The sequence below is a fragment of the Anopheles marshallii genome, chromosome 3 (genome assembly GCF_943734725.1).
Source record: "Anopheles marshallii chromosome 3, idAnoMarsDA_429_01, whole genome shotgun sequence".
NCBI lineage: Eukaryota > Metazoa > Arthropoda > Insecta > Diptera > Culicidae > Anopheles > Anopheles marshallii.
The window spans coordinates 30,194,496-30,212,454 of record NC_071327.1 but is presented as its reverse complement, the minus strand read 5'-3'; the positions used below and the strand labels follow the sequence as shown (position 1 = coordinate 30,212,454).

The 17,959-nt window shown below is 45.8% G+C and overlaps 4 protein-coding genes across 4 annotated transcripts; 3 read left to right on the top strand and 1 right to left on the bottom strand.

Moving 5' to 3' along the window:
• Positions 1-2,632: 2,632 nt before the first annotated feature.
• On the bottom strand, positions 2,633-17,815 carry LOC128716115 (adenylate cyclase type 10-like). The gene is given in 21 exon segments (XM_053811035.1): positions 2,633-2,889; positions 3,070-3,835; positions 3,901-4,039; positions 4,104-4,381; positions 4,457-4,617; positions 4,681-4,946; positions 5,005-5,029; positions 5,108-5,237; positions 5,307-5,460; positions 5,535-5,675; positions 5,993-6,483; positions 7,578-7,846; positions 7,961-8,218; positions 8,220-8,544; positions 8,615-9,046; positions 9,113-9,332; positions 9,400-9,600; positions 9,657-10,082; positions 17,336-17,567; positions 17,637-17,731; positions 17,803-17,815. Coding segments are annotated over 21 exon segments (5,241 nt in total). The 3' UTR covers positions 2,633-2,670.
• LOC128716119 (juvenile hormone epoxide hydrolase 2-like) lies at positions 11,912-13,354 on the top strand. The gene is made up of 2 exons (XM_053811038.1): positions 11,912-12,662; positions 12,729-13,354. Exons 1-2 carry the CDS (start codon positions 11,912-11,914, stop codon positions 13,352-13,354), a joined length of 1,377 nt encoding a protein of 458 aa, XP_053667013.1.
• Positions 13,889-15,343, top strand: LOC128716116 (juvenile hormone epoxide hydrolase 1-like). The gene is made up of 2 exons (XM_053811036.1): positions 13,889-14,645; positions 14,709-15,343. Exons 1-2 carry the CDS (start codon positions 13,889-13,891, stop codon positions 15,341-15,343), a joined length of 1,392 nt encoding a protein of 463 aa, XP_053667011.1.
• LOC128716117 (juvenile hormone epoxide hydrolase 1-like) lies at positions 15,654-17,282 on the top strand. Its single transcript, XM_053811037.1, has 2 exons — positions 15,654-16,410; positions 16,651-17,282. The coding sequence occupies exons 1-2, from the start codon at positions 15,654-15,656 to the stop codon at positions 17,280-17,282; spliced, it is 1,389 nt and encodes a 462-aa protein (XP_053667012.1).
• Positions 17,816-17,959: the final 144 nt, after the last annotated feature.

Genomic DNA, 17,959 nt, shown 5'->3' with positions numbered 1-17,959 from the left:
GTCGTTGTTCTGATAAATAGAAAAGAACCCTCTTTTTGCTAGTTATTTGACCACTTTTTTGAGAACTCGTATGCATTTCGACGATTGCTTCAAACGTGTAACTTCATTAAGTTAGTGATATGAATAAGATGTCTGAGAGTATCAGAAAATGATATCCTAGACATCAATAATCCGTGTTATAATAATATGTTGTCTTGAGTATATTGTACAATTTAGAAACGTACTACATCGATCTATTTGGAACAAATAACGTATATTATATTAAATCTCACCTACAACCTGCATGTCCAGTAATTGGAACAACTCCCGAAGATCTCGTGGATTGCGTTATAGTAGAGCAAACCAGAATAAACATTGCTTCGCCAGTTCGCATACAGTGATCTTGGTTCAGCTACATTTCCTTCAGTTCAAGAATTACTTTCCTGGCACGTGGTACGTTGTAAACCATGATCATGAGTTTTTTGCACTTACATAGGAACGTCGTTTGGGATTTAATGATTCCAACAGAACGTACGATCAAAATCAATGCTTGTTTATACATGCAACTGTAACATTAGCACGTGTTGTATAATCGCTAGTATCAAGGTTGATAGTAAACCACACTCTCGATTGAACAATAAGCTTAATTTCATTTCTATTGGAAGCCTTCCGAGGCTTCCAACCTTCCATTACATCCATTCCGAAAGGAACAGCATACGTCGGCCAGGGAACGTTTGCACCAAAGATGACAACAGCCGCTTGGAGGCACGGTTGCATCTGGTTGCTGAATTATTTCCTCACCCGTGTGCCGCCATTCATACTGTACGACACCCTCCTCCATAGCGATGGCATCATGCAAGTCTTCCGCAAACAATGCACACAGCAGCACAACTTTCACGATCCGGATCACGAATGTACGATCGCGATCAGCGCAAACGCGAGCCGCCTCACCCCCTTTATCTACCCAACGCTTATACCTCACATCTGGAGGAGTAACTCATTCAGAAATCCTTGAATCCTTGATCAGACCACAGGCGCATTTAAATAATTCAATGCAGCTTCGAAGTGGTCTCGCACACGCGCGTACACTTCCTTCCGTTTTGTTTCGATTTTTTGTTTTGGTTGGTTGGTGTGTTATTCACTGCCTGCGAGCTTTATTATTAAGGGTTGGTTCTACTATGACGGAGATGGTACGCATGCAGAGTGCGGGAAGGAAAGCAGCGAGTTACCCGCCACTATGTTGTGCCAGAGTTCACTCCAGTACCCGATCCGGCTCGTGAGTAGTATCCTTGGAATATGATGAACGAGTAAATGAGGTGGCGCTGTGGCACTTTGGGACGCACTTGGCGCGTGCATGCGTACGTATGCATCCGGTTTGGGACGATTCTAAACAATACAAATCACATCCCTATAAAGACGCGCTCAACGATTCTAATTTGATCGCAGTTGGGTGCGTTAATGGCGTTGATCTCCGCGTGATTTGCTGTTGATGTAAGCAGCTTACACACACGCATACTACCTGCCTGGGCAAAGTAGGCTAAGTGTTCGACGGTCACTAGGGTTGACTGCGGAAGTAGGGACGCTCCAGAGGACAAGGCCAAATGTACCTTACATATCGCCCCGAAACACCATTGTGAAGGGCTCAATTGGTCCAGGTGTAATTTATACAACCTACACTCCAATTCAAGTCACATGCTCACACACACACACACATCCGGGCGCCAACTCAATGGGTTAGCGTTGACAACGGCCCCAAAAAAAAACGTTCAAATGTGTCAACTCCCAAGTATCTCAAGTCGGCGATATTTTACGTTGGGATCGCGGAAGGAGAAGCATGGGGAATAGGGGTCAACCGGACCCAGGGGGAAGAAATGGATGCTGCTTTACAATTTTCAAAGTCAATATATACGCACTTAAACTTTGCGCGACACCTAAAGCGAGTTGCGTGCCGTATGGCTAATGCGCACAGTTGGAGAACCATCCCGGGAGTCATGCGTAACGCATAACCCGACTGAATCGAGCGCTACGAGCACGGACGATGGTGCAAGCTGAAACGGTGTTGGGTGAGTTCTTGTTTTGCATTTAATTATGATTCAAACCACCCAATTGATGATAAGCCAGCGCGGGAACTAGGGGATCACGCGGATTTACGGGGTCGAAGGGATAAAGATAAATAATTACACCAAAGCGGCCAAATCGACGAAGAAGAACGCATGCATACAGAATGCAGAGTAGGGAAAGGAAGCGAAATAAAAGAAACAAAACCCCGGACGAAATGCGGAGACTGCTGCTTGTCACTCATGAAAATTTATCGCCACACCACTGCTTCGCAAATTCTGGGACATTGGAGGCTGGCAATGTCTAATTTCGGCCTGCTGGTTCGGGAGGCTCCGGTAGAACCGTTACCAACACCAACGCCAACGGATACAATTCGTCCACCGTTCTGGTTTCATCCTATCCCGCTGCTCAATCAGCTAAGCACCACACACGCATTGATAAAAATTCAAATTATTCTCCCACTCTGCGCGATCCGCACCGTGATCCACACTCACATAAGCAAACGAAACCACCCCCCACTCCCCCCCTCACCACCGTCTCCTGGCATGCCACAATAGAAGGGAGGGTTGTGGCGCGGTTTAGGGTGATGGTTTCGGGCATGACATCTTCCGGACAACCCGATTGCATATTCATTCATCGGAACCGAGCTCTTGGCAATGGCATTGAAAAAGGGTAGATTCGTTCGTGATTCATTATACAGCTCCCATAATCGTACAGCTGCTCGTTGCTGTTGTCAAACAGTGTGCCGGCAGCAAAGCTCTGGCTTCGGCTCGCCCCGTCGATACGATCACTTCCGGCAGCGTGATCCAGCCAGAAGGTTTCCAGCGCCGGCGGTAACTCCCGGTGCCAAAACTGAATTGGTGAGTGTGTTTGTGTAGGGGGGAGTAGGGCCGGAAAAAAAGGAGAAAACACGCAACAATCGTATGGGAAATAATGGAAAGGAGAGAGAGACACAGGAAAGCTCCTTAATAATACGTAACAGACATTGCCTAAGACATTACGCCGCATCCACGTCACATAACGTCTACAAACCTTGGCCGTGTGCTGGATATGATCGTGGCAGAGATGATCGTTCCTGCGCTGGGCCCGTTTGGCGGCCGCGCCCAACCGTCGGCGAACGTTACCACCATCCGGGTCCACCACTTGCCGGTAGTAGATGCGCATCAGCTCGAAACGAGCCACGTGATTCCGGTTGATGGATAGCGCCTGTTTCACGCTGCCCAGCAGCGTCTCGATGCTGGCTCGTACCCGCCGTATCTGGGCCGTATTGCGCGCCTCTATGTGGTTGATCAGCGTCAGCACCATACCCTCCACGATGCGGATCGCCGTGTTAATGTTGATCGTGGAATCGTGCACACCGAGCACGAAATTTTCACGCAACAGCACCAACCAGTTGTCGGCCGCTACCCACGCACCGTACCGGACGCACCAAAGCCACAGGTTGGCAAACAATCGCGCACTGGCAAAGCCGTTCCGTTGCGCCCGGAAGGATTCACGGTTTTTGAAGTAAAAATTCTCACACCGCCGGTACGACTCGATGCAACAGCTCGTATCGAGCAGAACGTCGAGACAGATCGCATAATACCATATCTGTCCGGTACGGTACTGCTGATGGACGATGAGCTTCTGCAGCGTCCAAAGCGTCTGTACCGTTTCACCGATGCGCCGGTTCGAGAGCAGCACCTCGCAGAGAATGGGAATGATGTCCCATTCGCACGATTGGTACTGCAGCCTATCGTTTATGTGCAGCACAACCTTGCCAAGTTCGATCGATAGAATTTTCTTCGAACGAATGGTTCTGAAGTGGTTGATAAAGCAGTGTAATATAGTTGGGATAACAAAACACACCAAAAACGATCTTACTGGCAAAGAAACAGAGCGGTATAATAGCGGACCACCGCATCCAGATAGTCCGCATCAATCCTATGCACGTTTTCGGCCACTATCTGCAATGAACGTTCCTGCATCCAGGCAGTGCTTTCCGAGAATCCAACATGGTAGGCTGAAAGAAACCCAAACAGAGGTTTAGTTTTCCTGTTGAAATTCCCTTCAGCGGGAAAGCTTACCTGTATGGAAAAAGTTGGCAAATGACTTCACCAAAACTGTACTACTCTTCCGGTGGCGCAGGGCATGGTTCAAACCCCAGACTGCAGCTAACGTTGCACGATCCCAATCGCGCAACTTAACGAACAGTTTATGCATCCCATTGAAGCAGCTAGCGATCTGCGATACGATCAAGCTATAGTAAAGACTTTTGCTGGTGGAAGACTTTTCCTTGTAGTCAGGATCAAGATATTGTTTCACCTTCGACAAATAATATCTGCTCTTCAACCGAACCAAAGATCTGTTTACAGAAAAAGAAGGGAAAATTACGTTATTATAGAACCGATGTAGGGCCCACAATTTTTGGGAAGCTTACCGATGACGTGGAAAACTCATGCCTAATGTAAGTGAGGCACGATAATACAATTCCAGAGCGCGCTCAAACTGCTCCAAACAATACTTTCCCTTCGCCTGTAACGTGTAGAGTCGACCCTTCAGGTAGGTAACGAGAGCTACGTTTTCTGAAGTATCAATTTGCTATAAAAAAATACATCATCTCTAAACATTCCCTCTCTTTATGCAACTACAACGACTACTCACCGTCATCAGTTTACTGGCATCCTCAAGAATTGAGATCGCTTTAGGAATGTTGGATAATTTAATGCATATCCGTGCCCATTCGATATTGGCCTCAACACATTTCTCCAGCAATCCCGCACCTTTGCTATGGAGGACTATCTCACTGAACGTACTGTACAGAATCATGTTACAGTTGCAGGTGATGAAATTGTATGCCCCATAGCTGAGCACCGGTCCACGTCGTGTTGAACTCCGCCTCCGTCTGAAGCACTCGAATATCATTGATTCTGAAAGAAATAAACCTTATCAGCAACAAGCAGTCACGACCACGAAACTTTGTCTTACGTTGAGAGGAGTACAACGAAAAACGCTGCAGAATGGAGGACAAAAAATGACAATTAGTGGTAGTCAAACAAGTGTTTTGGGTACACTACACTACCATACTTACACTAGCACTGTGCTGAAGTAACATTTCATTGGCATCCGGTTCATCCGATCTTTGACAACCAACCTGCACTTCGTACGTTTCTTCACAGCTCATTAAATTTTTGAACGGCACTGCTCCGCACGAGTTACATCTGCAACGTTACAGAAAACCCAGCTCAGTACAAGATTGTCGGAATTCTCAACAACACAGCATGTCTTACTTTTTAGTTTCACTTTCAATGAACTCCAGCGCATTGCTGTGGTATTGCTTTTTCTGCTCCACTGTTACCAAATTGTACACCGTGCTGTGGAACTCACTCGAATTGAACTTAGAGTACCCACAGACCGCGTACTTCGGCAAATCTTTGCAACTTCCTAGTAGAAATAGACCAACATTTAGGAAATCTTCAACAACTTGCTAATGCCTTTCACGAGTTACGAATACTTACGATCTACGTCTAGGGCGATGCAGGCGCATTCACCACGCCCCAACCAGCTGCTATTAACATTCCTCTGCGCTAACCGGAAACCGTCGCTGAAGTCTCCGATCGCGCACGACAGGATTTGAAGGTCAAACAGTTTCTTCATTGCTTTGCCAAGAGAATTTGGCGAAAAGGGGAAGGAAAAAATTTGGCAGGGAAAACATTACGGTGGTCGCAAACGGCTGGTGTAGTTAGAAAATTTCGGGTACTCCAAACGGATCAGCAATGGTAATTGCTCTACCCAAACGAATTTGTAGCCCGGGCTCTACCGTCTACTGCATCTGCATTCAGCACGCTAGACGAATTGCAAACGAGCGTACCTCTTATGCGTACTTGTTTGCTCCTGTATTCCTGCACAACTTCCGCGAAGTTTTCGTCTTACCCCACACAAAATCAGCCGGAAAAAACCGTAACAACATACTTACCAATTGCTACATCCCATTCACTCTCCATTGCCATCGTGTACATTAGCGAGGCGCGCAGAAACTTCTGCCCCAAAAAGGCGGCACATTTGCATACCAGCTGCTCGAATGCGGACAGCGAATCGTACAGCATCAGATGAAACGCTTCCAGATTGCGGGAGGTGTGGTAATCCTTCGTGTCGACCGTATCCGTCAGGTACGCCACGTCCACGATCTTGTTGAACAGTGAAGGTGTCTGGTCGACCGGATAGAGCAGAGGGTCGCCAACGTCGAACGACGATTCGAACAGCCGCCAGTCGGAAAGGCTTGGCCGCAGTGTGGTGCTGGATTTGATGCTGTCCCGCTGCAGGAACGACGCATCGCAGAATACATAGCCATCGGTTTGGGCTTCACAGTAGCCAGTGCGTTTCACGCGCAGGGTACCGCTCTGGCGTAAGCATAGCAGAAATGTGTTGATCCATCCCGGATTCCCGTTGCTGATGGTGTGCAGCAGCCTAATTAGTGGAACTAAATACTTTAGTAACTACTTCCTGGTGGATGGAATAACACTGTATACGTCAAGAGGGAACGGTTACATCACGATCGTCACACATTACCAATCCAGTCTTATACAACAGCAATCCTTGTCCAAACCCCTATGTGCATGTAATGGGCTCTTACGCACATCTCGACTTTCCTGATCCTATTGCACAACGCATCTCGTATTGACAGCTGCAACTTTCGTTTCCTTGTTGAACATGCGTCACTTACATCAGAACAATAAAAACGGACCGGGTTACCCTCATCAATAGTGCACTTTTGCCACCTTTTGCATATTGCAGTGCAAAACAACAGCTGTATCTCATTTGCCTAAACCGTAACTGTACCTAGCTAATACGCGCTGCGCTACCAGATCGGTTCTATGTTAATAACCAAAACGGTGCTTTGTCAAGTTCGATCAAACTGCAACGCTCCATTGCACCGCCAAGTGCGCATTCAGGCTCGTCTAATATATGCCTCAAGTAACGGTGACGGTTGCACTCTGTTATGAACCGTCTACCGGTGAAATCTTCACACTTCACCAAATTGAACTAGTTTGCTAGTGCAAATGTTATGTGAGGATGCTAGCATGCCATAAGGCTTCGGGGGCATCCTGATCGTACCGATGGTGACGAAACAAACGCGCATCCGTTTTTAATTGCGTGCAAATCTATGCGTTCACGTTCTCAATAACTATCCTCTCGCTTTCTGCCAATCAGACTCTGCGGCCGTTTTGCATTGCCTGCCTGCGTGCCTCTGTATGTCTGTATGAGTTCCCTTCTGCCCCGGGGGTCAGAAAGAGGTAAATAGGCGATTATAAAACAAGCCAACCGTATACACTGTTCCGAACCGTCACGTGCGGCGTGATCCCAGCACATGGGCGAATTGCTGTCCAGCTGTTCCACAAACACGATTCGAGATGAAAACAAAACAATTTTCAAATGCCTTCTTATACAACGAGCCCACTGTCGACACGTGATGTACGTCCCCATTCAAACGCGACCAAACCCGGTTAGCGCCCGTGCACACCCACCCGCCCACAAACCTTTGCGTGATCCTTCCTACCTACCGTTCCAGATCCAGCGGAATAGCATTAACGTTCAGAAATTGGCAAGCGACTGCTTTGTGTAGCAATGTTTCTATGGGCGGCAGCTTTACCTGGCACACATTGGGGCTGTCGAGAACGCGAACACGCATCGGGCTCAGGCGCTTCTGATAGCCCACCGTTAGCACGGTAATGATCTGTGGCATTTCCCAGATGACGTCAAACAGATCGAACGATTCGTCGTCTATGAACTCAGCATCGTCGATTATCAGCACCCAAAGGTTTTGAAAAGTCTAGACCAAATTAGGGTGCAAACGTGAATAGAGTTAAAATTCGAAAACGCACCTATGCGCCTAGTAGGTATGCAAAACGTAGCACACATGTAACGCGTAACGCTATAGCCCTACCTTTTGACAGAGAAACCGGAACAATTCTTTTCTAGCAGAATCTCTCTCTGTTTGGTTTAAACTGACCGTTGCCTCCGTTTCACTGAAATTCGTACCTAGAATTTCGTTCAAAAGCGACAAATGTTGTTCCATTTTGTGCTCTCGTAGGTACAACTTCATGCGGTTTTGTCTCGTAACGGTCGTTATTGTTTCGGTGAATCCAAGCGGTCGGGTGATGCAAAGGCTAGCCGCGGAGTATGGTTTCTAGCAGAGAAAGAGAAGAGTATTCGTAATTCGTTCGAGTTTGCAAAACGCTTTCGCTTACCTTCGAATCCTTCAGATTGAGCGAAAAGCATAACGAGCTTATGTGTTTGTTGCGTAGTGCAATGTAGAAAAACTCATTCACTAGACGAGTTTTCCCCATCTGCGCTTCGCCGCGTATTAACAGGCAATTTTGAATCCACTGATCGTTTGAGAAGTCGGCCCGAGTGCATTGTTGGGCAATCACCATACCATCGTCGATCATTTCTTGAAAGATTTCAACAAATTGATCCCGATCGACTAATGGATAGTTGTATACCATCGGTTTCAGCAATTCGCGTTCTCTGTGAAAGAAATCGATTAGTTTCAGTAGACTGATCTTACTTCTCCAAGTAGCGATCGAACAAAACTTACGCAATAAATTCCCGGAACTCATAGATAGGTCCTACGTTGTGCAATCCCTTCAGTTGTATTGCATCTTGCAACGTGAAATGAGCGGGGTCCAGTTTACTCATCATAAACGTGCTCTTGTCGCACGTCACCTTGTGCGGATAAGCCATCATCAAACGGGCCGCTTTGTTGACGTGAACTCCAATTGCAGAATATTCACGCCGCACTGTATGTCCCACGATGCCGCAGTACGCAATGCCGGTCGTAATCCCAATCGAGGCAGAAATGATCGAAGGATTTTTGGCGTACGTCTCCTGTATTTCACACGCACAGTGCAACGCGATTTGACTGTCCATTTCATGCTTCAGCCCGCGCAGTCCAAAGATAATTAGAAACATTACATCCTTGTCGAACAGTGAAAGTTTGTTGACGATTCCTTCATAGCCTTCGACGATCCTAAAATTGAGAGGAAAAAAATAAATCTTTCGTTCTGAGCACACACCTAAACTCGCAGTTTTGTACTTGCAAACGGTGGTAAAAATGGAATTAATTTCCTCGATCATTGGAACGACGTCCCGGGGTTTGAGTACGATGTTTAAAAACACCGTCACAATTTGTCGCATTTCGGTCAGCAGCTCAAGCGGTTCATTGTTTTCGACTGCAAGCAGAACGGGTTTGATGAGGAACTTTTGCAATGACGATGACACAACGTGTGGCGTTACATGTTTAAGACGAGGACGAACTGAAATAGAATAAAAAATAAACATTGAAAGAGACATCTTCAAAGTTTGGGATGTGGTGAAACTTACTGGCAAGCATTTCACTATCAATTTTGATTGCTTCATCTTGCTCCGAAGGGCATTCGCCATCCTGATCTTCCCGGTAGGAAGCATCCACAAAATTTAAACGTTTCGTCGATCGCCAATAGCTGGTGAAACCTTTAATTTTAAGATGCATTCGGTCCGCACACGACACCCAAACATATTCATTGTCGTGAATATAGCTCCATGCTGGAAGTTTTGTACAAAACCAAAATAAATGCATTCCAGCAAAGCAATTTCCTTACCATAGTAAGTCACAATGATGTCACCCGCCAGTGCCATCCGTTCCGCCAGCTTCACCTTCCATACAGGCTCTCCGGCAACGACGTAATGGGAAAAGGTCTCATCTCCCACCAGCGAAAAGTGCACCTCACCGGCCGAAATTGCGACCTTGATCCGCAGCGTAACACCGACGTCGGTCTTGTAGCGGCCATAGGATAGCTGTATAATGATTGCCGTGTCGATCGCCCGATGAATCGCATCGGGTAAGGATACGGAAGTGTTTGCCTTGAACAGCACCAGGATGGCATCGCCGGAGAATTTAAGAATGTCTCCGCCATGGCCTAATATTTCATGCACGATCCCACCAAGGTAGGTATTTAGGACTTGTGACAGCTTGGATGCTCCACCGTTTTCCGGATTGTTGTACAGCTCGGAAAGATCGGTAAAACCTGGAAATAGTCAAAGGGATGGTATTAACATTAACACATCTAATTTTCCTTTTGTCTGTATGTTGAGCAAGACTGGTTCCCTGTACACTGATGAAGTAAAAGTTTTCTAAATGACCTAAATATTGTACAGCGCATATGACTGACCAAGCTGATATCGTCGCAAAAATGACGTAGAACAACTCAGTGATATTCCGGAATATCCTTTTTGATGAAGGCATGATCGTCGATAGTGTTATTATTCAAAAATAAGCTTTTCCTGTGGCCTACAAAAATAATCACCTGCCATTGACGCTTAGAAGATGCCTTAGTGGAAGTGGACATATTCAGATGTTGGAAAAGGGCATCCCATGGGAACTAACCCCGGACTCATATCCCACCGTGAAGAAGTGTTGCCTCGATCAACAAGACATTGAGAAGAGTGAAAAATTGGAGGTTAGATCAAGGCGAAGCAATCGAACGAAGCAATCAAAGAAGCATAAGCTATGAATAACCGCGTTGTGCGGTTACGCATCGCACACAATTGAGACAGTATTGGTGTAGCCTCGCAATGACTTGTGCAAAAACAACTGCGATAAGTCCATTTTGCATAAGAAAGCAGTGAATAACTACAAATCATTTGTGGATCTGATACTCTGATCGATGCAACGATTGCTCATTCAATTTGCATAATATCAACGTACTCGAAACATTAGCTGGAACGCAAATTATTCTCCCATGCCGAGATTGCCAGTGTATTGGTTAAATCTCGGCTGTATGTTTACGGTAGGTGAAACAGAAAGATTCCACTGCAAACCTAACTCATATTAAAATTGATGTAATTTTATTAAATTTTATTAAATATTACGCAAATACTTCAAGGAATCGCAAAAATAAACTTTTAATAATATTAAAAAATACAAACCGAGAGTTTAAACACAATTATTTCAACCAAATTTTCACTTATTATAGTCAAGCAATTCTTTCAATCCACATAACAAAACTTTACCACATTTAATTAGTACATAACATTCAACGACATGCGCGAAGAACTTTTCGATCAACCCTCAATCATTTTTCTAATGCCGGCAAACGCGTACGAAGCGAGCTGCTTTGTTACTACCACTTCGGAGCTGGAACGGTAAGCATGGTGTTTCGGTGTTTCGCGCCTCTTTTCATTCGATAGAACGAAACGATCGCTATCGCGGGTCAAATTGCCGCTTTGGCTATCTTTTAGCTTTGAGTGAGAGTTTGTGCGTTCACGTTATTCTCCGTGCGTTTCGAGCGAAACTATCATTCGGCGAAACTCATAGCTGAACCGTGGCGCGCCTTTTGTTGGTGGCAAACAATATTCCCGTTGTCAAGGCCAAAGCCCATCGCCATCGCATCGCTTCAGCTGCTATCAATAAGTTAAGTGGGGAAGAATAACGAAAACACCCTCAGCAGTGTGAATTTGTTTTGTTTATTTTTCCCCGATGTTTGATAAATCACGGTTACATGCCGTAGGTTGCTGAGTCATATCGAGAATGAAATCATTTTCGAAGATACAATAACTTCATTATTGTGCGGTGAAGTTGTGTGCCATTACATAACATACAGACGATTTAAATGGTGTTGCATGTTGCATTTTTCAAGCAATGTCATCATGATCGCCATTATAAGCAGCATTATCATTTGTCGCTTATCGTTTATTCCACCTGGGTCGAAGTTTCTCAAAACGCATATCAGCTTATCAGTGCGTCTTATCCACGAAAATAGCAGGTCAAAGGCGGCGTTCATCGCGTGCCGTGCTATATAGTTATCCATTTATCCTCATTCCAGGTGAAAGATCCCTCAGTTCGTGTCCGTGCATGATGGGTTTCATGATAAGAGTTGTGTTCGTGGTGATATCCCTCACCGTTGCCGTGGTATTGAAGCAATACCGTGGACTGACTGCACCGTTGCCAGTCCCAGAACTCAACCTAAAACAATACTGGGGCCCGGGAGATGTGAAGCAGTACAAAGAGGATACCAGCATTAAACCGTTCAAGGTGTCATACGATGCCCCTGTAATCGAGAAGCTACGAACAAAATTGAACGATGTTCCCACACTGACGGCACCGCTCGAGGGAGTTGCCTTTGAGTATGGATTTAACACCAACCGGCTGAAGGAGATCATCAAGTACTGGCGAACCACGTACCTGGACAGCTGGAGCGAGCGGGAGAAATTACTCAACAAATTCCCACACTTCCATACCCAAATTCAAGGGCTCAACATGCATTTCATTCACGTGAAACCGAAAGTTCCGGCCGGCACGAAGGTGTTACCTCTGCTCCTGCTCCACGGATGGCCCGGCTCGGTTCGCGAGTTCTATGACATTATTCCGATGCTAACGACCAAATCGAAAGATAAAGACTTTGTGTTCGAAGTGATCGTACCGAGTCTACCCGGGTACGGTTGGTCGCAGGCCAGCGCCAAAAAGGGTCTCAGTCCCTCCGAGGTGGCAATCGTGATGAAAAATCTTATGAGTCGCGTTGGATTCGAAAAGTTCTACATCCAGGGTGGTGATTGGGGATCGTTAATCGGAAATTATATTGCCACCTACTTCCAGGGCAATGTGCTTGGTAAATATCCGAATGTTGAGAGTGCAGATCGTGTTGACTTATCTATGAATTGTTTCCCCGTTTCAGGTGTGCATCTTAACATGTGTTCCGTCAACACCGCTCTTTCGTACCCGAAAACATTCCTGGCTTCTCTGCGTCCATCTTTGTTCATTGATGAACAGTACACTGATTATTACTTCCCGCTCGGTAGTAAATTCGCCGACATTATCGAAGAAACCGGTTACATGCACATTCAGGCAACGAAACCAGACACCATTGGCACGGCACTGCAGGGCAATCCGGTCGGGTTGGCGGCCTACATTCTGGAAAAGTTCTCCACCTGGACCAATCCGGCCTATCGCAATCTGCCCGATGGTGGGTTGGAAAAGTATTTCAAGCTAGACAGCTTGTTGGACAATGTGATGATCTACTATCTGACCGATACCATCACAACCTCGCAGCGAATTTATGCCGAAGCATTTGCAGCCGATGAACTGAAGAAAGATATTGATCGCATACCGACCGCGGTCCCGGCAGCCTGTGCAAAGTTCCGATACGAGCTGATGCAACAAATCGACTGGATATTGAAGGATCACTTTACCAATCTGGTACAGAGTAATCATTTCAGCGATGGCGGTCACTTTGCGGCTATGCAGCTGCCGGAAGTGTTGTACAAAGACTTTGTTACATTTATTGCCTCGCTTCAAAAGTGAGCAACATTGCGTAAAGTGCACTAGGCAGGGATAATTTGGTGTTTTTTTAATTAGAAATAAAGTTATCTTTGTGCCACTGTTGTACTATATAAAAAAAAGGTAGAAATAAACAGTTCCTTTTACCATGAACAAATGCGAATGAAATAGGGATTGAAAGAAGCCGATGTTTCACCTTTAATTCTCATTGCTGATAAAAAAGTTTCTTATCTTGCTTTGAATACAAACAAACATAATTCAATGAGCAAAGGTTACACTATGGGACCAAGCTTCGATATATGACGGACGACAAAATGGAATCATGCTTCGGAACATAACCATTTTATCATTTTGATTGCGGCCAACCACTGTTACTGGTTCCTCCCATAGTAAGTTCAGCAAGGTTCAATTAACTATCACAACTTCTCTCACCCTTATCTTAACACACCTCTGAGCGATGACGCTGCATTATTGTGCTCCGCAAATAGAACCCCACTCGGGCCGTTGAGAACACACCGAGAACAATTGGGGGAACAACACACCAGTACCATTTGAGCAATGGGTCTCGGGACACAATTTCTTTGCCTGTTTGTCGGATGTGTCGGTTTGACGGGATATCAATACTATCGACAGATTACTGAACCATTACCAGTGCCAACGTTTAATCTGAACGAATACTGGGGGCCTGGAGATGCAGCGACTTATCGGGAAGACACTTCAATACGACCATTCAACGTTTCCTACAACACATCAGTGATAGAGAAGCTTATCAGACAGCTAACAGATCTGCCTCGTCTAGCTGCTCCACTTGAAGGTGCTGGTGCGTTTGTGTATGGGTTTAATAGTAATCGCTTGCAAGAAATAATACGTTACTGGCGCGAACATTACCTTCCGAAATGGAGCGCGGAGCGTGAACCGTATCTTAATCGCTTCCCACACTTCAAGACGCAAATTCAAGGTTTGGACATTCATTACATCCACGTGCTACCCAATGCCGATGGGCAGAAAACAGTACTCCCTTTGCTGCTTCTGCACGGTTGGCCTGGGTCAGTCAGAGAGTTCTACGACATCATTCCTCTGCTGTGCGATTCCTCCAACGACAGGGAGTTCACTTTCGAGGTGATCGTACCGAGTTTGCCCGGATTCGGATGGTCACAAGGAGGTGCAAGGGTAGGATTGGGTGGTCAAAAAATGGCGATCATCATGAAGAATCTTATGGAACGCATAGGCCACCAACGATTCTTCGTGCATGGAGGTGATTGGGGTGCGCTCATTACGGATGTGATGGGGACATACTTTCCGTTGAACGTCATCGGTAAGCCAAGGAACGGCGCAAGACATTATGCCTCTTTTCTAACACCACCTATATTCCAAACAGGAATTCATCAGTCTGGTTGTGGCGTAATCGGCACCCTGGCAACATGGAAAACCATGATCGCTAGCTTGGTTCCGTGGATCTTCCTGGAGGAGCGGTACATTCCATACTATTTCCCACTCCAATCCTACTTCAAGGAAATCCTGCTCGAGTCCGGCTACATGCACCTTCAGGCTACGAAACCGGACACAATCGGTGCGGTACTAGTTGGCAACCCGGTCGGACTAGCGGCCTACATCCTGGAGAAGTTTTCCACACAAACAAATCGGGCCTTCCGTATGCTTGCGGACGGTGGTCTTGAAAGGGCTTTCAGTCTCGATGCTCTGTTGGATAATCTTATGATATACTATTTGACCGATAGCATTACTACATCGCAAAGAATTTACATGGAAGCGTTTAGCAGGCGGGAACTGTTTGCCGGCGAGCTTGAGCGAATTCCCAACACGGTACCGACGGCGTGTGCGAAATTTAAACATGATGTACTGCAAACGATTGACTGGGCTTTGCGGGGCCATTATACGAATCTTGTACAGAGCAATCACTTCGATGAAGGTGGCCACTTTTCGGTAATGGAGCTGCCGGTAGTTGTATATCGGGATTTAGTACAGTTTGTTAATAAAGTGTTGCAGGCAAGCTGAGATCACTTTGTAAGATGTGGCACATAAAATAAATATTTCTATACGTACAATTTTTCATGTTGAATGTCCAAATGGCTTTAAAAATTATGCTAGTCTTCGTGCAGAATGAATACACCTGTTACAAACTAGCTCAGGTGAACCCCAAGATTGGAAACCCCTCACTTACACTGCCTTACACATTATCAACATGATCCACAATAACTGGTTTTATCTAATTCCTATTGATAAGAGGTTGCATTTATCAAAAATCCTCCGGGCCAGGGTGTCGAATGAGTTCAGTAGCATTTCGGATTGCTTCCATGCAGCGGCAATGGGTTTAATAGCACGCGTCGGTTTAGTTCTGCTAGGTATACTTATCGCACTCAGCTACAGACTCTACGATAAATTGTCCGAGACGCCACGTGTACCGAATGATATTGAGTTTTTCGAATACTGGGGTCCGGAGGGTGGTGACCCATATGGGGACCGTTTGGAGATAGTGCCGTTTCACGTATCGTATTCGCCGGAAGTGATAGAACGTTTGCGAAAACAGTTACACGATGGCCCATCGCTAACCGTCCCACTCGAAGATACCGCATTTCAGTACGGATTCAACAGTGATCGTTTGCGGGAAATCGTACAGTACTGGCGTACCGATTATTTGGACCGCTGGGATGAACGGGAAGCGTACCTGAATCGCTTTAAGCACTTCAAAACCCAAATTCAGGGACTTGATATTCATTTCATACGCGAAAAAACGGAAACGGTCGTCAATCCGAAGCGATTCGTACCGTTGCTGATGTTGCACGGTTGGCCTGGATCGGTGCGCGAGTTCTACGACATTATTCCGATGCTGAGCAATCGAACAAGTGACAAAGAATACGTCTTCGATGTGATTGTACCGAGTTTGCCTGGGTACGGATGGTCGCAGGGATCACCGAAACCGGGCCTGAGTGCGTCCAAAGTAGCGGTAATAATGAAAAATTTAATGGCACGCTTAGGATACAAAAGGTTTTACATCCAGGGCGGAGATTGGGGTGCCATCATTGGCAATTTGATGGCCATTATGTTTGAGAAGGACATTTTGGGTATGTATACTATGAGGACCGGGGCGACCCGATAGCCGGCATTGGTAGCGGTGCTGGTTCAAAAACCCATCCGGACCGAACTCCCGCCCACAGGAGAGACTATCCGGCTACGGGTAAATACAGTCTAAGAAAGTCAGAAATAGCAGGCCTCGACCGCTTGAGGTTGTTGTGCTGGGAAAGAAGAGGATACTATGGAGTCTATGGTCCAAGAGATCGTTTTAAGATCAATTTTCATTCCAGGTGTTCATCTCAATATGTGTGTGGCAAGCGAAAGCCCTCTTACCATGGGGAAAATGGTCCTGTCGAACCTGGTGCCGAGTTATTTCATTGAAAAGCAGTTCATCGAGTTTTACCATCCTACCTGGCCGAGAATTGCAGAGCTGATTCTCGAGGGAGGCTATATGCATCTACAGGCTACCAAACCGGATACGATCGGCACAGTACTTCAAAACAACCCAGTAGGATTAGCGGCTTACATACTGGAAAAGTTTTCAACATGGACCGACCCTTCCAATCGAAACCGGAAGGATGGTGGTCTAGAACGACACTACTCGCTTGACGCACTGCTAGACAACGTGATGATCTATTACCTTACCAACAGCATAACGACATCCCAAAGATTGTATGCGGAATCTTTCAATGCAGCAGAGCTGGCGAAAGAGTACGAAAACATTCCCACCAATGTCCCGGCGGCATGTGCCAAATTTCGTCATGAATTGTTCCAATATCCCGATTGGATATTGAAGGAACATTTTACGAACTTGATGCAAAGTAATCACTACAACGACGGAGGTCATTTTGCCGCGATGCAACTCCCCGACGTGCTTTATAAGGATATCGTTCAATTCGTGAACCGACTTTACGTGCGTTGAAGTGAAAGGTGATAACTCAATAAAAGAAAAGTAATGCACAGAATATTACTTACCGGAAACATCGACAAACATAATCGCGGTCATAAATTGGCTCGTCTTGTAGTTGTCCGGGCTGTAAAGCACCTCGTCCGGTACCATCGAACTGATCACCTTTGTTTTGAACTGCTGGTGCGATTTGTTTAGCTTTCCGATGATGTTCTCGTACAGGTTGGACGGCATCTGGTTCCATAGAAACTGATACAGGAAGCTGAACCGCTCTGGAAGGTATTTCTTCAAGTTCTTTTTCTGTAGAAAGAAAACAAATTGAACTTGAACGAATAATCTCTCTTAATTGAGTGCATTAGATCACATTACCCCTTTTAATCGATTTCGACATCGTGAAATGAACAGTTCTTTGTCAACCGCTTTCTTCAGTCGGGCTGATCCGACATCCACTATAGATGAAGGCACTACAATTAACGAAGAGTACATATTATGATTTATCTTTAGTAGAACTAGAATAGTAAACAAATGGCCATACTTAATTCCAGCATTGCGGTTCGGACGGCAAGATACACCGATGTTGTTTGCTACGAGACGACGAACTTTGATGTGGAGAATTGACACAGGTAAAAATCTATGCATACTAGGTACAAAATTTGCACAACAGAGTCTTTAGCTTGATTTTAACTCCAAAT